The following is a 25,061-nucleotide window of genomic DNA, read 5'->3' as shown; positions in this document are numbered from 1 at the left end:
AAACTGGGTCACAGCAGTTCATTTACAGTCAGAGTGTAAAGGTGATCCTCCTGTACATCGACAATACACCAAACCTTGATGCGTTTCTCACTCTCCACGAATGCAGAAAGTGCTTCCAGAGTATGTGACGGAAGTGTTGACCCGTCAGCCCACCAGTGGTCATGTCGGGGGCCAGGTTGTGTCCTCAGGAGGGCCGGGGGGGGGGGGGGGATTCCCTCTGTCTTGGCAGGTGTCTGACAGATGTGGGGGCCACCTGTGACACACTCGAAGCTTCGTCCATCTCTATAGATTTCAATACATGTTTTCAAGGATTTCTATTTCTGGTGTCTCGTGTGTCTTTTGAGAAGGATGGTATTACTTTGTGGGCAGTAGGAACCCTTTTTGAACGGACCGAGTGTTGTTGCTGAGACTGGAACATTTGTAGATTCCCAGTCATAAATCACATGCGTGCAAATTCCCCGGGCTCAGAGGAGAGCAGTGATAGCTCAGGAGTGTTTGGGTGCCATTTGAGAAAACCTTTAAAACAGAGAAAGTCCGATTTTCTGTTGATGCATCGTTTCCAATTCAGTGGACAGCTAAACATTACACAGTCATACAGAGTGCAAACACAGCAGAAGAATTTTTCCATAAACAGAAGTACGTCTGCAGCTGGATTGGCAGTGGGGGTCGCCAACGTCATTAATAAATATTTAGTCTAATCATCAGTTTTACATCTGTTATGAAATACCCTATTCGCGACTACTGTCTCTTACGTCCTCAGACCATGTAAAGTAGCTGAATCCTCTTACTGTATCACTTGACCTTGATGAAGCATAGAATGTGAAAGACGCTGTTATCAGTTCAAGAGCTTGGACAACAGTTAGCTTTCTGCGGAAGTCCAGGCAAAGTCCAGGTGTTGGGCGGCTCTGTGGTTGGTTTGGGACTGGGTCGGGAGATGAGGAGGGTACAGGACAAGAGGGGATAGGGACGGCTTTGGGACCGGGCCATCACATCATAAAGAACAGGCACCGCTCATGCACCCATTAGAACTTGTTAGGAGACTAAATCAGATTAGCGATCTGTAGTGTGGGTCCGTCCACCAAGGAGAAAGCATGGACGTAGGCCCTTAACAGATGAGGAGAGGCAACAACTTGAGAGAGAGAGAGAGAGAGAGAGAGCCACAGAGCCAGAGAGAGAGAGAGAGAGAGAGAGAGAGAGAGAGAGAGAGAGAGAGAGAGAGAGAGAGAGAGAGTCGTGGCAGTGATGGGGGTGTGTCTGATGTTCCTTGTGGTTTTGGCAGGGAGAGACCCCGCCAGGTGATACAGCTCCGCTCAGCTTAGACAGAAAGCCACTCAGCTCCTCTAAGCATGCCTTTTCTGCCGTCCTTAAGCCCTGATTGGCCTGTTGTTTTCCCATCTTTTGAAAGGCAGGGTATTGGTCTGGTATAGCTGAAGCATGTAAGCAGGATTTGCCACAAGATCACTAAGTATGTAATCAATTAGGTTATCTAAGGGTTGAAGTAGGTAGGCCACTCACTCTATCTCTGTAATACCTCAGTCCTTTATTTAGTAACAGTTTTTCTCAATTGCTAAGACTAATTTCTTGAATGTTTACTGTGTTTTCTCCAAACTCTAAACACACATCTTCATACTTACATTGTTTTGGCCAAACCCTTGACTTTTGACCCAAAATCAAACACTGTAGTCAAAACCATATTATTTTTCGTATAAACCTAACTTTGCATTCAAAATACACACAAAGCCCTCAAATAAATTCAACCTTCTGAATACCCTTTACCCACTGCTGGGAGGAATTCAAAACACTATTATAAAAAGGTTTTCAAGAACCATTGAATATAATGTGTCCCTGAATTTTAGATATGTTCCACCCAGTTTGACATGATGTAAATCATAAAACTCACAAACACTTTAATTGTCCTTATTACAGGCTGTTTATTTTCTATTTACATTATACAGCAATTGCATTTTGAGCTCTTGTTACTGTAGTGGTCACAGTATACAAATAGTAGTACTGTTAGTCGAGAACACAAATTCATTGCTGTAAATTGTAATTTGGGGAACAAAGGCTGAGAAAACAAGGAAATAAACAAAGCATTTTCACCTTGGTAACAGGGCTTGAGTACGCTACAGTACTGTTCATTCTGGTCAGCATCGTATCTCTGACCAGGGTCAGGCCAGAGATTTTCCTCAACATCACAGGCAATGTTTTCTCCAGCCAAACAGCAGGGAAAATGCCCTTGAATGCCTGAGCCATCCCTGACAAGACTCCACAGCAATGTCCCCACAAGCTTCTTCCATGGCTTGGAGAAGGTTGTTCTGTCATAGGGATTTCTGTCATAGTGTGGCCCGGATCTCATTTGAGATTGTTGTTCTTCTTCCTCTTCCTCTGCCTCTTCCTCTCCCTTGTCCACCTCCTCTCATTCTGACATTCTGCCTCTTCCTCATATTTGCATCCATGATTTCAAAGTACAGATGAGCTTACCTTTGTATTCATTCCAAACCCCTGATTGCTTGTTGAGTATATTTGCTTGTTAGTGCTTACACATGGATAATTGGTTGTTAAGGGTGTTTGAATTGCACTGGTTTGAGTTAACTTATCAAACAGCAGTGTTTTCTGAATGACATCATGGTGACAATTGTGTCTTAAAGTGAGAGGTGTGTTTAGACTTTTGCAAAGAAGTGTGAATGAACCAGAGAAATGTGTCAAAAAGGGTAAATTGTGTTTAAAGACTGGGGTACATGGTCTTTCTGCTGGGAATTGGCCAAATGGTTTTTGTGAGGATGGCTTACACATACCATTTTTGTGTGTTAGCAATCGAGACAAATTGTAATAACGGGTTTTATGTGATTCCATCCCCTCCTCCTTTACCAACAACAGATGTGAAGGTTTAAGGGCCTGCAGTCCCTCCTAGGCAAAACCGCATGTCAGTATCTTGCTAATCTGGGAACCAACAGGTGTTTACTGTGTCCAGGAAAGACCCTTCTCTGAAGCACTGAGGAGGAAGTATTACGTTTAAAGAGGCACTGTAACCAGGATTTGGAGTATCCTGTGTGCCTCTTCCAAAAGTTAAGAAGGGGGGGTCTTTGCTTTGCCTAAGGCGGTTCATTATCCCAATCAGTAAGGCTAAAGAACTCCTCTGAGTGTGTGTGTGAACCAGTTAAAATGGGGTTGTGATACATAGCTCATACATAGCTACTCTTTTGTCTCTACTCTCTCTCTCACTTTCTCTCTCTCTCTTTGTCCTGGTTCTATTCACTTTAGCCCAGTTAGTGGCCTACTTTTTTCTTCAGCAGTACAATTGATACTTTGATCCTTGATTTTGTCTCTATTGGATTTTTCTCATTCTATCTGGCTCACAAATTCACATTTAATCTTCGGGATTGGAAAGTGGACAGTGAGATTCAAAAGGTGTCATTAAATGCGTGAATCTCCTTCTGTCGTTGATCATGATGATCACCTTAAATACCTCCATGTTGATCACTGTACAACCAACGAATCTGACGTCATACTTAGTGTGTTTTACAATAAATCATATTGTCATATTCACTCCTGCACACTCACACACAATGACTGTCAACTAAAACGTATAGAATAGTACCCGTTTAAAGTACGATGTATATTTATTTTAAAAAAAAAGTTATTCCCAAGTTCTAAGTGGGTAGAAACTAATCGGTGCCCCTACCGTGCCCCCTCCACACACTCCAATAGGCGGTGCGTAACGACAAGTTAACTGTCACACCAATTTTGGATTAGTCTGCAAGAAGTCTATATGTTGATCGGTTCTGCCGAAGTTATCTCGTGGACGATGAGGAGGTAACTGAAGCGTTTGATTTAGAACGTTTTCCCGGTGACGCTTACAAGTAGCTATTCAATATGGCACGCAGTGATTATTAGTAGTGACCAAATCCTATAGACGCGTGAGACTTTTCCTATTCCGTTGAACAACTTGGACATTTATATGGGTGGAAAATGTATTACAATTATGGACTTTCATGGACTTTATACTTTACTTTGTAGTCGGATAGTCTAAACGTTTGGGATTGGACAAGCGCACCGAAGCCGAATGGAAACTATGTCACCTCAACAGCAGCACGAGAGCCTCAACCGCAGCCGAACACCGCTCGCGGCTGAGACCAAGACCGGCGCACACTACGAGAACAAGAGGGTAACACTCTATCTCTATTATTATTATAAATTAATTAATTACTAATAGACGCACTCGTTAGATCACAAAACTATATATTTTTTCTCCAGATATTGCGCCTCCGGTTAACACACCGAGCGGCAGGCTATTAGACTGCGTTAGGGATAGCCTAACCGAGGGTTCTATGTACATTGAGACAACACGTCACTGTCAACATTTTGATAACAACCAAATCTGAGTGTTTCTTCGCAAATGATTAAGCTAAAACGGTCAGCGTCGCACCTGCGCCATTTCTCCCCGTGTCAAAGATGACCGTGCAGTGCGGTTCTGCACGAGGATTGTAGGTGAATTGACTGGACAACGATCCTATTTAAATACAGCCCTCTAATGAACGACATCAATGCAGTTTTGATAATACATTTTAGTGACCCTTCACATATGCCAGCAGAAATTTTGAGTGGTTATTATTATTCTCGAAAGGAAGTAGACTTGTATCTAGTTGAAATGCAGATTTTGCGAAGTAAAACGAAACATGTAGGAAACTATGTTTGCCTTTGATTCAGCCTTGTAGTGTGTCACCGTTGGCACACTGGCAGCATCTGTGTCGGCTGGCGCTCTCTGGATCTTTCAGTCGCATGGCACATTTTCACAGTAGGCTTAACAAGCACACTGTTGGCGTTGAAACAATCTATTCTAAGTTTGCTAAGACTTCCAATAATGCCCCTCTACAGTAACTGGTTGTTTTTGAACGCTTAATACCCTTGATCCCATTGTTTAAAAGCCCAGTAAGTCCTTCTGACGCCTCGGTGTTGTAACAACATGAAATGGACAGTGTTTATTTGGTCTGAGAATGAGCTCAGACACAAAACAGAAGTCATATATCCCAGGCCTGACGATGGCAGCTGGATAGGCCAACCTTTCACTTCCAAACAGAGCCTACATACTGTGCCATAACCTACAACCATGGGTCTTCTTCTAAAAACAATACAGAAAAGCTTCCAGATGTTCTGTACGATTCTGTTTGGAACCCTGATTCATTCTTCAAGTTTGTCCTTGGAAACCCTTTTAGAGCGTTTGTCTATAAATTGTTTTACACAGCACTCATGTTTAGCACGTACATACATATACAACTGCAAAACTGGGCATGACCTCCTGGTAAAGGACGGCATTGGGAGGTCTCTTGACGTAAGGACATACGAGTCACTGATGGCCTCATATCAGTCCAGGTTAAAGATAAGGGAGATCAGATTTGGGAGGCAGAACAAGCGTCTCTTTACATCCACTAGCCCAGCCTGTGTAGTTACTCTGTAACTTCTGTGATGGGCAGAATGTAATTACTCAGCACAACAAGGTAGCAGCAGATAAGCTTCCAAACATCAGGGTGTCCCTGGCATCAAAAACACCTGACGTTTGATCCTGATAGCACGTTACGTTGTTATCGAGTAAAGTCAAATGTTTTGACTGTACGTTGAGTTTGAATTGTTTCATGAGTAAAGAAATGACAACCCTTACCGGGTATTGACATAATCTTATGAGTTAAGACTTGAAGAACATAAAAGGATCTCTCTATTAGTGAATATCATCCTTGTATACAGCATGCCCCACAGAGCAAGATCATGTGTGTAAATACCGAAGTGGATCAGTAAGTTGATAGTACTTCGGACTCCCTAGCTCCTGAAGTAAAAGGAGTCCCATGGTATTCACATACACCTGAGCAAACATGTTCAGCCATTTACTGCGTAAAGTGGTGTCAGTGGGTGTGAGAGAGACAAACGGGAGAAAGATGAAATAAACGTGAGAAAGAAGAAGACAAATTCTGCACCCGTGTCACAAATTCCTTCGGCGTCACGGCCCTCTTCTTTGGCGATCGTCCGTCAGCCTCGACACCAGGATCGATGGGGGGTACGTGGCGCCGGTTGCGTAGCTTAACGTGAACAGCAAACAGACTGTATGTGTTATCACGCCTTCTTTCAGGCTTGTACAGCATTTGGCCTTTTCTCTCCACTGAGCGTTATCTGTTGACGAGAGTGAACCCTTGTTTTACAACAAGGATCTGTGCGCATGTGTGCTCAGTGCTCTCTCTCTCTTGGGGATATCAGTCAGAGTTTGGGACATTCATGGTCTATAGGATCAGGTGAGAGAAAATTCCCTGTGACAGGTGGCAGGGGGGCCCGCCCACGATAGTATATTCAACTGACACTTGCATGTTTTCGCCCATTTTCTGTTATCTAAATATATGCTTATAGTGGATGATATTATGCATGTTTCATTCACACTCTTTCTACTTTCTTGTTTGTCTGCTCCACAGAGGATGAAGTCTCTGAGCCATCGAAGACAGTCGGCTCCGTCCCTGGTCATCAGCAAAGCTCTCACCAGATCCAAAACGCTCTCCAAGTACACTGAACATATTTCTGCACAGTCATCATCCCACGCTATTTAAGTCCATAGCAGATCCTCCTTGCTAACACATACACACTCGACATACTGTAAAGGCATATACAAACACACACACACACACACGCTTGTACACACACAAACAAATGCGCACACAAAATAAACATACCATAAGTGACTCTCACTCTAGCGCCTGCTAATCTTCTCAGATAGCTAATCCGTTGACCAATCTGAGGATCTGGGATCTATTAATAGCCCTAGCTTTTCCCACTTGGTCAGACGAAGTGAATAACCTTATTAAAGAGGTACTACCGAAGTGTTTATAACTCCTCTGCCTACTGCAGCTCACTGACCTCAATGACTGCGGCAGAGATAGGGAGCGGGCGAGAGAAAGGTGTCCCACCAGATCACTGTGCTGTTCACAGTGAGACAGGTGACCTAGTGCTGTAGAATCCTATCCTCTCAAGTTCGCCTCCTCAGTCATACTCTGTTCTGAGGACAAACCATCAATACACTTACCACAGCAACTCTGTTCATATGAAATAACTGTTACGATTTGTTTAGAGTTAGTTATGTCTGCTGGCAGTTTGCTGAATGTTGTTTGAGTGTCTGGAATGTATATTATCTGAAGGAGGACCTGTGAAGCCCAGTAGTATTGAAGTAATGCCTTCTCTCTCAGGGAGAGCTTCCTGGCCCCAGTGTGTCCAGAGACACTTCCATTGGTCCAGTCCTTTCTGAGTCCTGACAGGGCGTTTCTCCTGCATGGCCACGCCCAGTTGAAGGCGGGACTTCAGACGCAGGACCGGCACCTCTTCCTCTTCACTGACCTCCTCATCGTCGCCAAGTCCAAGTAATGAGTACAAACACGGCAGAAACACAAGAGCGGGGTTTTCCTCGATATACGAACGAGACTTTCGGACGCTGAGAATGTATAGCTACTGAGGTGTCCCCTCTCTACCGCTCTGTTGGCCATCCTCAGGTGGCCCACCCACTTTAAGATGAAGACGCAGGCGTTTGTGTGCGAGATGTGGACCGCGGGGTGTGTGGAGGAGGTGTGTGAGGCGAGCAGCAACCCAGACAAGAGCTTCGTGATGGGTTGGCCAACCTACAACTGTGTGGCCACGTTCAGGTACAACTGCCATTTGTTTGTGCCCTTTGACCATTTGGCCGCATTTCATTGAAAGGAAATTGGGAATTTCGAAAGGAAATAGGATTAAACGCAGTAATTCAATCCAGTGATTCAGCTCCCATCTCTCCACGGCCGGTTTTCTAGCTCTACCCACTGTAAAGTAGGCGCTAGACACATTTTACATTTACATTTTACATTTTAGTCATTTAGCAGACGCTCTTATCCAGAGCGACTTACAGTAAGTACAGGAACATCCCCCCCGAGGCAAGTAGGGTGAAGTGCCTTTCCCAAGGACACAACGTCAGTTGGCATGACCGGGAATCGAACTGGCAACCTTCGGATTACTAGCCCGATTCCCTCACCGCTCAGCCACCTGACTCCCCACAGCTGAAGGTTCATAGCTAGTCATCGAGGACTGTTAAATGTGTTAACCTTTTTGTTTTCAAATGTTTATATTGCCTTTGACGTTACCCTGATGTTAAGACTGTGTCTCTTCTTACCTTCCCTCCCTCACTCCCTCCCTCACTCCCTCACTCTCTCTCTCTCCCTCTCTCTCTCTCACTCCCTCTCTCTCTCTGCCACCCAGCTCTTCAGACCAGAAAGAAAGATGGCTCTCCCTCCTCAAAAGGTAAACAACCAACCAAAACGTCCCGATTGGCTCATGTCTGGAATTCGCCGTTCCGTTTGTTCTTCAGCGAAGCTAGACAAAACTTTTGCCTCAGTTGTATCTATTTTCTCTTTCCCAGTCGAATAAAAGATGAGAAAGACAAAGATGATCCTAAAACCATCCCACTGAAAGTGCTTGGCAAAGGCATCAGCAGTTTCTTTCCTGTGAGTTTGTATCTCCTGGTTTACTACTGTGTGTGTGTGTGTGTGTGTGTACATGTGTTCATTCCCTGATGCGTCTCAACACTCTATCTCCTTCCCAATCTAGTCCAAGACCTTGGCGGTCAGCAACTCTGATACGACCAGTGAGGTTGTTCGACTTGCCCTACAGCAGTTCGGCATCGCCGTGAGTAAATGGATGCTGTAATGAGTCCAATTTCAAGAGTCACGTCATTGGCAGGTTATCTGTTTATTGTTTTCTCGATGCATCTGTGCTTGGTTATTCTCTGTGGCTGGTCTTCAATAGGGTCTTTGTGTCTTTGTGTGCCTCAGGGTTGTGTGAAGGACTATCAACTGTGGGCGAGCTCCAAGAGAGAAAACGCCCCCTATCCTCTCATCGGTTAGCACCTCCAAATCGCAGGCGTCCCTGCTGCAGTATTGGTCAGCCTTCCTGAACCCCCCCCCCCCCGCCTAACCTTTACCCTTTGATCCCTCCGTCAGGGCACGAGTTTCCATTCAGTATCCTCATGAGCCACGTACGGGAGCCTCTGTACCTGGCTGGAGGGGGAAGAGAGGCGTCCACGCCTCCAGGCAGACAGAGGGCGCTACACCCTGAGCTGCTGCTGCTGGACAAGCAGTGCCAGTTCATCCTCAAGCCCCGGCGCATCACCGCCGCACAGCATCATGGGATTGGTGAGGTGGACCTCTGATGCGGATGAGACAGCGAAGCGAGTAGAACATGGAGTCGTAGAACCATTCCAATGTGTTGTCGGTTTGTCGTGTTTGTCGTGGTTTGTCGTTCTGCAGACCCAGGCCAGAAGCCGTTCAAACGAAGGCGGTCTCTCATAAACTGGGCCTTCTGGCGTGGCTCCACCTCTCAGCTCCATGACTCATCCTTCTCTTCCCCCGCCTCCGGCTGCCTGTTTGGCCAACCGCTGAGCGCCGTGTGTCAGAACGATGCCCTGCCAAAGCCAGTCATGGTGAGAGAATCCGTTGACGAGCAACCTCCAGGAACTCGCGTTCAAACACACAGATTAACGCAGATTAAGCCCGGTTTACAAAAAACGACGAGGGCCTCTCCACAGTCTGGTCACTGACAAAGCTTGATCTGTCGACTGGAGAGGTGGTTGTGTTTTTCTGTGTCTCCTGTTGTGATGATTTCCACCGGTGCCCAAGGGAAGACGCAAAGACAATCGAAAGGGTTGATGCAAAATGTATTAATGCGAGTTCTGATCATTAAACCAGCCCTAATGAATGGTGGTCATCATGAGTGAGATTACAGAAAGTCGTACATTCACTGAAGTAAACAACTACTAAGAAGAGCAACTGCAAACGTTTCCTTCTACGGCACGTCATGTGAACAGGTGGCTATTCTCATGAGAACATTTATGGCAAATATGGTAGCTTGAAGGTACGGTCTCTAAGCAGTATGAAAGAAGAGGCCTTAAAGGTGTAGATATACAGTCTCTATAGGACTGGGTAGAGTTCCCCATGTGACCTGTTGACCCTACAGAGAGAAGGAGTCCTTCTCACACAGAATGTCATCCCGTCATCTCCTCTCATTGGTCCCCGTCTCCCCTCCAGGACATGCTGGTGTTCCTGTACCACGAGGGGGCCTTCACACGGGGGATATTCCGCCGCTCGGCGGGGGCCAGGGCCTGCAGGGAGCTCCGGGACACGCTGGACGCCGGCGCCCAGGAGATCCCCCTCACGCGGGAACACGTGTTCATCATCGCCGGCGTGTTCAAGGTACATGCTACCGCACGCCGGACTAACACCCCGGGGCTGTTTGTTTCGTTCGACTGGGCATGCCTGGAGAGCCAGATGGGTGGGGCTAATTTGCTGCCTCGACATGCGTGCACTGGGCATGCTCAGTCATCGCTTGACCTCTAATTAAGGGTTGTGTGACAGCTGTGGCGTTAGTGTCAGTATGTGTGTATGTGTTTGTGTGCTTGAATGTGGCACATCATTGACCTACATATGAAGCACACTTAAATGTAATCCAATCTCATTTAATCATCATAAGTATATCAGTGACACAAATATCCATAGCAACCCAGCACAAGCTGCCCATAACCTAATCTTGAGTTGGGTTGTCAGATTTTAATCTGAAACAATCTGTTAATCTGCCAAACAGGGATTCACTGAATAATAAGAGGCTATTATGAGCAATTCACCTTAGCGTGACAACTCGTGACAACAGCTCTGATAAAGGAATCGTTTTTAGATTTGTTCCCTGTACAGACACAAATGAAACCTACTATTTTATGGAGAACCTACAGGAACTTTTAAATGTAGGCATGTTTAGTTTTACTAACATACAGTATCTTCTTGTATATGTGTATAGTTTAGAACTGTTAACTGTATTGTAATGTACAGCGCTGTAACTTGGGCTGTGTAATACGTTGGCCATATCGTAACGATGTGTCATAACATACATCACTGTGATTACATTGTGCTGAATGATTGTGTACTCGAACTGTGTGTGTTCTACATGTCCTCCAGACGTCGTTTAACTCCTGGGCTGTAGTCGTTGTGACCAAGTGTCATCTGTGTTGACTCTCCCCAGGACTTTCTACGGAACATTCCAGGCAGTCTGCTCTGCTCAGATCTGTATGAACAGTGGATGGACGTGATGGAGGAGACCGAGGGGGAGGAGGAGGTGGAGCAGATAGGGGCTGTCGAGAGGTAGCACACATGCTGCTTACACACACACTGCTTACACACACACACACACACACACTAGGGCACTGTTTACGCAGTGCAGTGTTGTGACGAAGCTTCAAGCCTTCAAATCCCATAAAGCCTGTCACCTGGTTGCTGGAAAGGTCTGGTAGATTAGGTTGGAAACGGTTTGTAGTAAAACTGTATGTGAACGAACCGGGTTGATGTTCGATGAACTCATACTTCTTTACTAGGAAATGTTTTGTGAGTCATGAGCGAGAGATTAATGAGAGAGGACAGTGAAAAGTCAGATGTGACTTGAGTCAATAAAACAAAGGGAGTCTTCAGAGGAAAACTATTACATTATAATTTTATTTCTTGCACAAAGTGCACGTCCACAAATCAAATATTATTTCTATTCGTTTTGATTTGTCTGTCCCGTCCTGGCGACGCCGTCTCGCTGCAGTCTGGTTGGTCGACTCCCCAAAGAGCATGCACTGTTGCTACGGTACGTGGTTGCTGTGCTGCATGGTATCCAGGGAAACGCCCATGACAACCAGATGAACGCCTTCAACCTGTCGGTGTGCATTGCTCCCAGCATGCTTTGGGCTCCAGGACCCAGCAGCCCTGAGATGGAGGGGGAAGGGGCCAAGAAGGTAAAGCAAATACCCACAATGCCTTTCGTCTGCCCTACTGTTGCGAGGGTGTACTTGTACACTTGAGGAATCCCGGCTCCTGTGACCTATAGGCTGGAGTGACTCTGACAAGCCTTACCCTGAGCCTAACTCTTTGATTTGATTCTGACCTTCACCTCAGACTTCTCTCTCGCCCTTGTGTTGCTCGACCTACAACCTGACTTGCATCATTGTGACTGTGGGGGACTGTCACTCAAAGATACGATGGGAAGTTTCATTGGAGGGTGAGAGTTTACGTGTCAGTGTGAGCCTAAGTTCACTGGGAAAAATGTGGAGATTTTCCTTCTTTCTCCCAGGGTCAGTTTATCGTCAGCGCTGCTAAAACCTAACCTCTTATTCCCCTCGCAGGGTGTTGGCTAACTGGCTAAATCTGTTGGAGCATTAGCTTTGCACCTATAATTGCAACATAAGTATATAATGCCATCTCCTGCAGCTCATATACAGTAGAACAGTTTTTCAACATAACCTGGCAAGTGAAAAACAGACTAGGTATTGCCGGATGAAAACTTCAGATCTAAAGCGTACTCATCCGTAGGCCAGTATGATGCAACCAAATGGTCTTCATTGGGGCAACATCATATGTGGGTCGTTAAGCTGCTGGGTTTATGTATTTAGAGTAAATGTCGTAAATCTCTAGCATAAAACTTGTTGGCACAATGATTCTTTTTTGGATTTTTCCCTGCCCACTAAGAAGAAGTTTTTATGCATTTTTTTGTATTCTTTCTTAAAGGGCAATTAAACGTCTGTTGAGGATTGTCAGGCAGAAATACTCTGTGACACACAAACCTTTCTCACGATACTGGTCTCGTCTAGTTTTAAGACTTAAATTGCACCCTGCTAGAAGAATCCTAAACAGCCATCAATGTAGCCATCAGCACCATTTCTGTTTCATTTAAGCTGTAGTTCATGGTCGGCCATCCTTCTCAGAATTCATTCTCTCTCTTCTCTGAAGGCTGTCTCATGAAAACTCAAGCCGGTCACATCACCAACAAGTCAAAAAGCTGCAATGTTCCAAAAATTGACACACTAACATTCCTGGAAACCCGTTAATCCTCCTGTGGTAAACTTGATATGGATTAAGACTTGCTACAGTGATCTGTGTCCACACGATGAGACGCAAACGCGTATCTGTGATTATGGATACATTGTCTCCTGTTTGTCCAAAGGTATGTGACCTGGTGCGCTTTATAATCGAACACTGCCAGGAACTGCTGGGGGAGGACGTGACTTCACTGTTTGGAGGGCCGCCCGACTGGGGCAGGTTCTGCGAGCAAGGCTCAGGTACACACCCTCACACACGCAATAACGCGCACACACACCCGTTATTGTGGCGAGGACGCATACCAACCCGTGCAATTGTGTGTCAGTCTTCAGCCTCGCGCTTAATCCCCCTGTTCTCTCCCACCATTGTTTTCCCTCTCCCTTCCTTTCAGACGTGTCATCCTTCCAGCTGACGGACTCCTCCTACGACAGCCTGGATAACGAGCTGAACGAGGAAAGCAGCGAGTCCCCCGGCCTCCACACCAGGAGGGGCCGCCGCAGAACCAGAGTCCTGCAGAGCAGCCTGGACTCTGTCCTCACCCTCAGTGACTATGACCTGGACCAGCCAGACACGTGCGCGAGCACCCAACCTGGCAACCTGAACCGCCACCACAACGTTCTCCAGCTGCCCGCTTCTGCCCGACCCAAGAGCAAGAGGCTCCCCTCGGCCGCGGCCCCCTCCTGCCCCAGCCCCCCTGGCCCCCGGGGGGGCCCTTCCGACAGCCCTGACCCCCTCTCCATGGGGGGTCTGCGGAGGCTGAGACGGTGCTCTGAGCCGGCGATTAGCTACAAAGGCCTGGTGACGCGCGTGCTGGGAAACAGCGGGCACATGGGGAGCATCGAGGCCCTCGGGAGCGAGGAGAACGACGACGACGGGGATGATGATGAAGAGGGGGAGGAGGGGTATAACGAGGGCGTGCGACAGACGCACACACAGACGGGGAGGGTCAGGAGGGGTGCGTGCGAGAGTGCTGGGCCTCGCGGCAGCCAATCCCTGCTCCACGGGACCAGCTACTCCAGCCTGTCCTCGCCCCCCAACTCCCCAACTCCCACACGCTCCTCCTTTGACTCCCTGGACAGCCTCATGTCTCACTGCGGCGACCACCCAGCCCCGATCTGGCTGCCCAGATCGGGGGGCTCCAAGGCACCAGGCAAGAGGCCATCCCACTCCGCTGCGACCCCCCTCCCCACCCCCGTCACCGCTTCCTCCGTCTACATTTCGGGCCCTGTTTCCTCCGCAGCTCCAGCCCCTGCCAATGAGCCTTGCCCTGAAAGCTCCCCACCGAAAGAGGCCTTTTCCTGGAGTGCCCTAAGGAGCGGTAGGGGGCTCCATCCCAACACCTGGTTGAAGAAAGCCCGGAGGATGTCTCTTCAGCAGCAGGACAACGCGGACGTGGAGAAGGAGGAGAGGAAGTCTGGGGTAAGGACCACAATTCAGACCCTCGTTTCGTTTTGTTTTTGGTTACATACAGAGCCACAGAATGATGACAGTAGCCCCTTTTATAGAGAGATCCCACAATGTTGCCGTAAAGAAGACCCCTCGTTATGCCGGCTTTTGTTGTTCACACTGAACCAAACACAGCCGGCATAATGCTGCCCTGTGTGTGATTTTCCGGCATTCCGGAATCAGAACCATGACATCAGCCTCATTGCTTGAGTGTCTTGTCAAGTCAGATGGCTGAGCGGTGAGGGAGTCGGGCTAGTAATCTGAAGGTTGCCAGTTCGATTCCCTGCTGTGTCAATTGACGTTGTGTCCTTGGGCAAGGCACTTCACCCTACTTGCCTCAGGGGGAATGTCCCTGTACTTACTGTAAGTCGCTCTGGATAAGAGCGTCTACTAAATGTAAATGTAATGTAAATGTCAAGCCGTGACATCAATCCGGCTCTATAACTACCTCCGCTGTCGGCTTAATGTCGGTACAACAATGACCCCCCATTCCATGTGTGTACCTTTTAAACAGAACTGCAAGGCAGATAAAGGCGCAACATCCCTGTCTTGAACAGGCTGTGTAAGAAGGGCTATTGACAAGCAGACATAAGTGGGAAGAAAATGGTGGAGACCTTTCTCTTTCTTATTCTTAAATGTGTGCTTGACTTTCTTTTTCTTTCCCTCTGAAGGGAAGACCGTCTGACAAGAGTCTCCCGGGGCAGGAGAGAGGAGGAGGAGGGGTCAGACAGTTGTCTGTTGATCTCCCCAGGTCCAGCGCGGCCAGCGGGCCCTGGAAGGGAGGAGGGGCGGAGAGAGGAAGGGTTACCCAGGACCGAAGCCCTCCTCCTCCCAGGCAGGAGGCAGAGAGCCCCCCTTCGCACCATCGCTCCCTGGGACAGATCCACTACGGCAGGTCCCCTTGTTACCAACCCTCAGACAAACCACTCACAGTGCGCGAGCTGAGAGAAATACACAGCCAGGCTTGTCTGCAGCACAAGTACGGCAACACAGGAAGTGATGTCATCAGAGAGGGCCAGGTGACAGGAAGAGAGGGGGGTGAGTCCAAACATCTTCCCCAGGATGTTTTCTTTGGGCAAACCGGGCCCTTTCTCTCTATGGCCAGACCAAAGTCCCACTCCCTCACCACATCCATGGACGGCTATGATGGAGGCAGGGTCTTCCAGAGACGGTCCTCCGAGCCTGGGGCAGTGTGTCTAGGCGAGGCCCTGGGCCTTGACCGGGCCTCCACCTTGCACCTGGAGAGGCTCCACAGTGAGGCCAAGCAGGGCCAGATGTCAAAACTAGACCCAGGTCTGAAAGTGTCTGAGGTTGAACCGCTAGGTGGCCAAGCCAGGCGGAGCACGGAAACCCAGTTCTGCCTGTCTCCCTCCGCCACCAAGACGGTGAGGGACTACTTCTCCTCTCACAGGCGTAGTAATCCCCAGGGCGGCCAGCAGGTGGCTCTGGCTCTTGTCCAGGGGAAGAGGGAAAGGATGAGGAGGTGCAGCGACCCCATGTTGGAGCCAGACTTTGACAAGCTGCTCTTTGCCGAGGAATCCTACGTGTGATTCAAATCAACAACCACTTAAACCATGTCACGCCACCAGAAGGTTTGCCAAGGCTGATGGCCGAGCACATTGATGCGAACACTTGATGAACATTTTCGAAAATCATCCATCGCTTGCAATAGCAACAAGAACAACTTGTTCAACTTGTGCAAGTGCTTGTGTGAATATACATCCCTCCAGCGATTCTCAGTTCATTGTAGTGAATCTATGTGGGAAATAGACTAAGCTTTCCCTTTGCCAATGTATATGCTGCTTTTTGAAAACGGGACACTGCAAACCTAATGCTTTAGAGAAGGGAGCATAGGTTATAGATCACAATGCTTATAGATGCTAGAGATTAACACCATTTATTTTAGTCCTGCTTAATTCTAAGTACAACATATATTTACTTGGCCAAGTAAGCTTAAAACACTTACTGAAGCAATGCGTTGATAGGATTGAAATTCATTCAAAGTCTCCTTCCATTGTGTCCATATATGTTCACATATCTTAACAACTAACCCAGATAAGCGTGTTAGCTCTTCGGTATGTCTTGTGGTAAACATCAACAACAGAAAATGTTGACTGCAATTAAATAGTGAGTGTCTACTTGCAACAGCTCCAGAAGCTAAAGCTTGCGTTCTCTATGACAAAATGTTTCAAGATGCAGGAATACAAGCTTGTGTGTTTGTTTGCGCATTATTGCGAAGAATTGATCTTTGCATTTGACAGATACTGTACCAGTTCTAATACATAACAGTAGTTCGTTTTTCTACTCAATAAGCTGCCAATAACGTATATGTGCTTTTCTATGTCTCAGTAACTCTTGTACATCATCCAGTATTTATTATGTCAAATGATGCTTCTATTGCTCTGCATCTGTGTAAATAAGAAATTGTTGGGTGCATGAAAGTCTTAACGTTTGTACAAGATAGTATTGCTGCTTTCTTCCATCGTCTCTTATGCTGCTTCTAGCAGGTGTCAATGGATGCTATGTAACGCATAAGGCTGTATGACTCAGTGGATGATAAAGCTGGAAGCTCCTGTGTGGATCTTGTTCAGTGTCTTTCTACCAGGCATTCATATGACTAGGCATTCACCCTCTATGTTACCACAGCTAGGAACGGCACAAGGCCATCCACATTTTGACAGTTGGTTATAGACGTTTTTCGTTATGTTTCGTAAAAGGCTAAATAACTTTGTGTAAATCGGGACGTCATTCCAATACCCAAGTCCCTCCCTCCATGTACAACACAGAACAGGTCAGAGGAGAATCCTTTAAAAGGTGTTTATTGTATTAAATCTTACCAGCCTCTACATGAGTAGACAATGCTATAAAACAGGGTTTTTCTATACTTGATAAAAACTCAGGTTTGGATGGCCACATAATTTAAAACAGTAAGGCATTATCACGTCTCTATTGACTCATATCTAGTAGTTCTTAACTTGTCGTTTTAGTGACATTTCCTTCAACAGTCCTGATTCTTTTGGTGTTATCTCCTGTGTGTCTGCATGTACCATTCATACCAAGAAATGGTTAACAATTGACGATATCGAGCAGCAACTTCATGGTTTCATGTGGGTACATGGGCCGGCTAGGGGTTCTGCAGTCTACCACACTAACAACATGATTCCAACCATAATCATAACTGCTTTAGCATTGAAATGTACATGGTTTGAACATGATAGAAAGAGTGCGGCCCAGAGTATTCAGTGAAGTCTCCAGTAGACAGTGTTGCATCACACGCACATTCCCTTATTATTTGGGACTGACATCAACAGACGTGAAGCAGGCGTGTTTGGATTCCTCGGTGTGTTCGCGTACGCGAAAAAAAACCTCGCCGAAATGGGACGGTGATTAAGGTAATCAAAGGGAACTTCACTTAGAATTACAATTTAGGGAGGAAAAAATCAAGTCACTGGTGATCTGAGGGGCCAGGGGGACAGGGAGGGGACGGTTTGTGTCCACAGTCAATTTCAAGTTAGTGGTCTGCAACATCAGTTAACTGTAAGTAGGTCTACCTAGCTAGGCTCCGTCTCAGGCTAAGCCTTACACCCTCTTCCCACAGGCGGGTCGGAGTAGACTGGGAACAAGGACTCAGCCATGTTCCAGAAGCCATTACCCCATGACTAAAGATCCTCTATAGGGGGTAGGGCTGTGATTTGGTTATGTAGCCTGATCCAGCACCTGTGTGGTTCAGATGGGGGGATAACAGAGAGAAAGGAGGGGGGGGGAGGGGGTTCCATTAAGAAGATCCATCTCCACTCTGTCTGATGTCTGCCACACTCTCGGGCACCCTGGCAGTCATACCCTCCAGAGACTTGGTCAGACAGATCTGGCAACCCAGACGAGACCTGTGGAGAGGAGACAACGAGGTGAATATGGAGGTGAATGAGTCCCCATCTGAGACTGGCGTGTGGTCTGACTCTTCCTACAAAGGCTGTCAGATCTAGAGACAGTCAGATCGAGTCAGGTCCTACGTACTTGACCGATCAATATGAATGTAACTGGCTGTCACCCCTCACTACTGGGAACAGCTAGTTAGGGAGTGGGTGAGGATACAGTGAGGTGTGTGTGTGCGTGCGCATAGTGATGTCAGTTCACAGCCAGGGTGCAAGGTGTGTATTCATCCCTTTGTTCTCCTCTTCACCCCGGTTATCCCCTACTGCCATTATCACTCCCATCTGATCAGCTCAACTCTCAACTCTCCATATAGCTAAACAGTACCACAGATAAGGGAGGCCTGCCGCGGAGATGTGAATGTGTACAGGGGAAGGTGGGAGGGTGTGTGTGTCTCTCATATGTTCGGAAGACGACTGAAAGCTTCGGCAGTGTGCCTACCTCAGTGTGTGTGTGTGCTTGAGAATGACTCACGTGTCAGTAAGTCCGTAAGCCAGGTCCAGCATGTCCATCTCCTCGTCTGTGACTGGGCCCAGCTGCTTAAACACATCCTCGTCAAAGATCAGGTGACAGGTGGAGCATGCCAGGGTCCCCTCACAAGCACCTGGGAGAGGAGGGAGGGAGAGGAGACGGGAGGAGAGCATTAGCTCGTTTTGTGACGGAGAGACGGGTACGGCCCAACGGGATATGTGAATGTCTGGCCAGCGAGGGGAAAAAAAGAAGACCTTGAACGCAACGTGGACTGTGGAGCCAACCACACTCACCAAAGCCATCGATGTCGATGTCCTGGTCAATGATGATGTCTAGTAGAGTATCTCCTGGAGAGCCCTTCACTGTGATCTTCTCTCCGTCACGGTTGATCAAGTGGACGGTCACCTTGTTGGAACTTCCAAAGAACACAATCAAACATGGGAATGACAAACCAGTTTACCGTTTTGTGCCGACCGAACCAAGGTTGTAAGGGACGTAGAGTTGACTTTGAGCATTATACAGTGATTTATTGAGTCATAGTTCCACCTAGTGGACATACCTAGTTTTTGCACAGGTGCCCTTTCACATGCATGCTCACCTTAGTTGTGCAATGCTTTTCCATAACTTTGCATAGTTCCAAAGGTAACATGACTCAGGAACTGGTCTTTACACCTAGCACCCGTCCACCCTCAAAATTCAGTTATTTTCCCCCCCAACAGCGAGTTGAGGATTTATCCTAATTAATCTAACCAATAGAAGTCTGATAGACTATACCTAAACATCTGACTGTTTGAGCCATCAATTACATGTTAGTTTGGCTAAATGTCAACAGTTAGGTGTTTAATCTTTCTAACCTATTACATTTAGGTGAGGGGGTCATCAGAAATAATGAGGGATTAGGAAAATGTTACAACTTTTTTAGTTGGCATAACCCGACAACGGCCCCCTTCATGTGCACATGCATGCACAGGCATTAAAAGAACCTTTGATGACTAGAAGCTGGGGAGGCACCTAAAGTGAAAAATACCTAAAACGAAGTTTAAATGATGTCACGTATTTTTTGATTAAGTACAGAATTCAAAGCTTCCTAAACTCTGATAGCAAGTACTTGACTTAAAATACTCCACCAAAACATAAGCATGATTAAGAGGATCAAGGACTACGGTTGAAGAACGAAATTGGACTGGAAACTAAACCATTAGGTAAGACTGACTGTTACCGACAACCCATTTATTTCAGACAAGGTGTCTGTTCAGTCAAGTGACGTAAACTAGCTAGCTAACATTGGCTAATGACCTGGAGTAGGGACAACATCTCTATGCCCTGCAAGAGTACTCGGAACATTCCGACTCCAGCATGCATCTAAAACTGAAAGGCAAAGTCAAGCTAGCCATCTACTTACCTGAGTGGTAGTGTCGACGTGCTAAATTCCCTATGTCGAACACAGGCCCAATTGCTGTGGTCTGTTACGGACATAGGCCTGTTATTCAACGAAAACGTTGTACTTCTGCTTGTTGATGAAACAGCAGCGCCATTTCGTAGACAAGTGTCTCGTAACGACGCGTTAAACAGTCTTCTTGTTACTGTCGCCAGTGCCATTTGTAAAAGCACACAACCAGTAATCTAATCTGTATAGTGTCCTTAGGGATATGTTGTCTGTCTAGCCTGCCTTGTCTCCTTAAAAGGAATAGCTATGAACAAACTTTAAATTCGGTAAACGTGCTAGCTAGCTAGCGATGTCGGCTCTCTGTGTCAAAGTACTGACTTTCATTGCATAACACTGTTTTACATGGCAAGGTAGCTGCACCGCACATGCAAGAGAGAAAAACTACAAGTTTGACTAGCAGTAAAAACTAAAAACAAATGTCGACTATTTTTATACCTGTTCCAATAAGCAATATTCTGGTACACTTATTTTTTTTTACTGCATACATGTTCATCTGTATTGCGCAAGAAATAAAAGATTCATGTATCTAAGAAGCTAACAGTTTTCCTGTATGAGACATTTCCTGACACTGATGCGCCTCACGTTTGCTAGCTTCAGCTGACCAATCACGCCCATCGTTTCATAATGACAAGTCATACTAGGTTGTTTTTCAGACTTTTACACTACTTTTACTTTGCTCCTTAAAGTATGATCATTAGCCTGCATATTGTTGCTAAGAATATTTATTTTTTATTTTAGGTCTGTGTTTTTAAGAATTTGAGCCAATAAACACTTCCATACTAGAACATGAACTAAACGGAATCAACCTGTTAAATAAATAAATCTAAAATCAGCCGTTCTAATATCAATACAAATTTAGACAGATATTTAATATCACGTAAAGAAGCACGATCGATACACACAAACAAACCCCCAACTGAGAATGGCTGCTCTCCGATGTTGAATATGCATGCAGTGTTTTATTCCACCTGCAGAGAGCAGAAATGAGTCTGTTGGTGCACATTTTAAAGGAAGTCACAAACATAGTAAGGGAGGTCAGTTCAAATGTCTGTGGATTCAGGGGGGTTTCATAGTGTATTGTGAAGAAGCAGGGTTTGGGTGCTGTATGACAGACATGGATAGGGATTTTATAGTAGGACTTTTGTAAGGGATTTTGATTGTATGATTAGGCTGTAGCTAGTCTGATCACATTCCGGAGCAGAAGGTGGCGGTAATGCACCAATAAACTGAATCCAACCGCCGTAAAACCTCCGTAACACACGAATAAGAAGTTGACTTCAGACAAGCTAAAAAATGGATTATATCAAAGATTTTGAAGTCAATGCTCAAATTTACAGAAACACGTTGGAGCAAATTATTGAAAAGGTGATGGTGGCGTACCTACTAAGGCCAAACACATGAACGTTTTGTCATTCGTTACTGCAAGTTAGGTAGCTCAATCCCATTTAGTAAAAATACATGGCGCGAAATTCAAAAATGCTCTTAGCAAACACATTCATGATTTTACTTTAGCCACTAACCCTGCTTTCTCGTAATAGTATTCAAAACTGCAAAACTGCGACGATGACGTGGAGATAGACCTGAGGTCGTCGCCAAGAGGTTTGCAAATAAAACGAGGTATATGGTTTCATAAACGTTGGTATACTATGCTAACCAGCTAGCGTTAGCTAGTGATCCAGATAGACCTATTGACATCCATTCCTTGCCTCAGACTAGCATAATGGTTCTAGAAGACTTTTCGAACTGTAAATGCTGTTTGTAAAAATGTTTTCATCATGTACCATCTCCATGGGATTACGAAGAGAGAGCTTCATACATCGATCAATCTGAATGGGAACTGTCAAAGGTCAGTATGGGCGACTAACATGATTGAAACCAAACATTTTCAGTCACTTACACTGGACTCGCATGACGTTTCCTCTGTCCCTTCTTCAGGGTTCTGCAGCGTCAGGACAGTCACAAGGAGGTATACTTACTCCATTTCCAAATGCTTTGTAATCCCAGTCAAGGGTCTCATTTTCATTTAGCACTCTTATGTGTGGGTAACTAACATTTTGGGTCATTGTTTTTCAACAGTGCATAACCCCTTTGACGCTGGTCAGGTAAGGTTCCCGGATATGTTCTATGACAGATTTTATGTTTAAATCCCATTACCATAGGTGTTTTTTGGTTCTTTGCTTCAAAACAGATTGATTTCTCAACCGAGGATCAGGATGACAACACCTTGTACACTAATGACCATTCAGTCCAAGATGATGACAAAGAGCGCATTAAGGGCAAGTCAAAAATATTAACCATAGTCATTTCACAGCATCACAATAATACCATATTTATCATAAATCACGGACTACGTTGCTAATACGGTAGCATATCCACAACAACGTTGTGCCGTATTGTTGGCAGGTGTGTCTGTGCTGGACGACACTGAGTGGACCCAGAATCCCTTGAACGAGACCCAGGGCAGCCTGCTGTGGGACCAGGGTCAGCCAGAAGACCAGGACAAGGAGCTGGAGGAGAGCCTGAGCAGCCAAAACAGCACTCTCCTGCAGCTGTATCCCAGCATGCTCAGCAAGATTGGCAAGGCCTGGCGCCGCCAGCAGGTGGCGGACGCGGCGGGCTCAGTCCTGAGGAGGTACCGCCAAATGAGGTGGTCCTCCGGCAGGCGAAAGCTGAACAGCGCCGACGCCAACAGCACCCTGGGACCTGTTCGCAGGCACGTGAGGCCTGCCCTCAACCAAACCATCACTTTCCCTCAGACTTTCCCTCCTAAGAAAAGGTCTCTGAACCCCAGCCAGTCCGTGTCTCCGTACCTCAAGAGGACTGACGCGAGCGTCCATGCTCCCCAGCGCCTTTGGGATGAGGGGAAGTCCCCGAGCAGAGGGAGGGAGTCGAAGAGAAGACATCTCCCTATCCTGGTGATGGACTTCTCTGAGCCTTCATCTTCACATGATATCTCTGAACTAGACAAGACGTTCTCCATATCCGACTCCCCTCCCCCCTCTTCCTCCTCCTCCTCCTCCTCGCCCCCTAGACAGGAGCGTACTGTCGTGCTCAGCCCCAGGTCTGCCTATCCCGAGGCAGGAAGTTCCGGGACACAACCGGCGAGGCCTGTTTCCAACAGGGAGGCCCCGCCCAATCTCCCGTCGCATAAGAGATTAACCGCTGTACGCCCCGTGGTCATCACGGCACCCTTGACCCCAGAGTGCTCCAGGACCCACTGCTCCCCCGCCAGAGAGAATCCCTTCACACGGCACCATCACGCGTCTCCCAACAGCCACGCCAGAAGCCCCCTGCCGGCCCCAGCGTCGCCACACCGCTCTCTCCAGAAGCCTGTCTCGTCGCTCGGGCGTCTCTACCCCCGGGACTCCCGCAGGCTCACCCAGTCCAAGCTCCCCACTTCCCAGTCGCCCCGGCCTGGGCCTGGCCAGCAACAGCTCCAGCCCCGCCTCTCCCTGGACTGGTCGGCCCCCTCCCTCGGCCAGAGGCTTTCCTCGAAGCAGCTCGACGAGGAGTTTAAGGAAGTCTACCGCAGGTTTATTTGCCGGGCGGAATCCCCGCTCCAGCACAACCCTCACTGCCGCTTCTGCGAGAGGAAGGTGGAGAGCGAGGGTCGGTCGTCCTCCATACTGGCTGCCCTGGCCCTCTCTCCCTACCACCTGAAGAAGCGCCACAGGGAGCTGGACCAGGAGCGTTCTCCCCAGGCCAAACGTCCCAGGGACGGCTGCTTTGTGAACTCCCCAGGGTCTCTGCGCCAGAGGAAGGCCATGTTGAGGATCCAGCATCGCACCAGTCGTTTTCTGTCGTCCACTCTCACAGAGCCCTCCTCTGTCTCGGACGCCTGGAGCCACAAGGAGCCTGCCTTGGGCCAGGCACGCACCGCACTGCACCCCTCGACTGAGAGACAAGTCAAGAGAGCCGGGGAGGCCAGGTTCAGCCTGCAGCTTCCTGCCTTGGTAAGCCAAACAATGTCAAACCTTTTTGTATAAACATTTAAAAAATCCAGTTTTATCCCTAGAATTTTTTTAACTAAATCTTTTTACTGGTGTCCTCTTTCCTATTTAGAAAGAAGAGTACAACAGATTTGTCAGACAATATCAAGGTTGGTTTGATTTGGTGAAAGAGTCGACACTGAGCATATTCAAGTGGATTGTACAGTCAAGTTCCATAATACCGTAACCTGACCCTTTGTCTTTGCAGGACAGTCACCAGAACCATCAGAATGGAGTGGCTGCCCCTCATGGCTTTCGTCCAGTTTGTCAAGAAGAAGACTGCTCTATAAATAGTCTAGTTTCTAATTGTCTCAGTGCTTTTGATGTTCTCCTAGTCTTACTTACTATTTTTGAAGTTCATATTTTACTTATTGTATTCTGTAAATGAAATGTGTCAATATGGGAAGGGTTGGGTTAAAGTGGGACTTTTAAAAGTCATGTTTTTTAATATATCAATAAAAAAACGTCCAATATTCAGTTCTTATGTTACATGGGCATTTTCATAAAAAGTCTAATGTTAAGTAAAGTCCTTGATTATTGGGAAGAACACTGAAGTTATACTCGTATTTGAAGTATTCAAAGGATTTGAGTCAAACAGCTCCATACTAGCCTGTGAACTTGACTGAGCAAACCTCTTTTTAAGCATAAGACAATGTTTTCCTATACCAGCATGAATTTCGGCCTAGATATTTACTAATTGATAAGATGAGAAGACGCTATCAGTGACCATTTTTATTACGTGCTTATGGGGCAAAGTAGAAGCACAAGCGTCATAACATTGCACAGCAGGCTTTTGTAACTAATCTATCGAATGCTGTTGTGGGCGTTTAAAGTTGACCCCCTTCACCACTTTATTACTGCGAGGCTGAATACTTACTGACTAGT

General features: G+C 46.8%; 3 protein-coding genes across 3 annotated transcripts; 2 read left to right on the top strand and 1 right to left on the bottom strand.

Moving 5' to 3' along the window:
• Positions 1 to 4,063: 4,063 nt before the first annotated feature.
• Positions 4,064 to 15,889, top strand: LOC136966323 (rho GTPase-activating protein 20-like). Its single transcript, XM_067260801.1, has 16 exons — positions 4,064 to 4,165; positions 6,453 to 6,538; positions 7,218 to 7,388; positions 7,518 to 7,667; positions 8,254 to 8,295; positions 8,414 to 8,498; positions 8,602 to 8,679; positions 8,826 to 8,892; positions 8,994 to 9,185; positions 9,300 to 9,472; positions 10,077 to 10,241; positions 11,062 to 11,180; positions 11,623 to 11,812; positions 13,018 to 13,132; positions 13,285 to 14,312; positions 15,011 to 15,889. The coding sequence occupies exons 1-16, from the start codon at positions 4,064 to 4,066 to the stop codon at positions 15,887 to 15,889; spliced, it is 3,642 nt and encodes a 1,213-aa protein (XP_067116902.1).
• Positions 15,890 to 17,137: 1,248 nt separating this feature from the next.
• On the bottom strand, positions 17,138 to 20,757 carry LOC136965994 (adrenodoxin-like). Its single transcript, XM_067260328.1, has 4 exons — positions 20,143 to 20,757; positions 19,034 to 19,155; positions 18,744 to 18,873; positions 17,138 to 18,223 (listed from the first exon to the last, which is right to left on the bottom strand). The coding sequence occupies exons 1-4, from the start codon at positions 20,337 to 20,339 to the stop codon at positions 18,115 to 18,117; spliced, it is 558 nt and encodes a 185-aa protein (XP_067116429.1). The 5' UTR covers positions 20,340 to 20,757; the 3' UTR covers positions 17,138 to 18,114.
• A 1,643-nt stretch (positions 20,758 to 22,400) lies between these two features.
• si:dkeyp-117h8.4 (uncharacterized protein LOC572032 homolog) lies at positions 22,401 to 24,523 on the top strand. Its single transcript, XM_067260998.1, has 4 exons — positions 22,401 to 22,413; positions 22,591 to 24,140; positions 24,250 to 24,286; positions 24,385 to 24,523. Exons 1-4 carry the CDS (start codon positions 22,401 to 22,403, stop codon positions 24,468 to 24,470), a joined length of 1,686 nt encoding a protein of 561 aa, XP_067117099.1. The 3' UTR covers positions 24,471 to 24,523.
• Positions 24,524 to 25,061: the final 538 nt, after the last annotated feature.

This window comes from Osmerus mordax, chromosome 22 (genome assembly GCF_038355195.1).
Source record: "Osmerus mordax isolate fOsmMor3 chromosome 22, fOsmMor3.pri, whole genome shotgun sequence".
Lineage (NCBI taxonomy): Eukaryota > Metazoa > Chordata > Actinopteri > Osmeriformes > Osmeridae > Osmerus > Osmerus mordax.
This window is presented reverse-complemented; position numbering and strand designations above follow the sequence as displayed.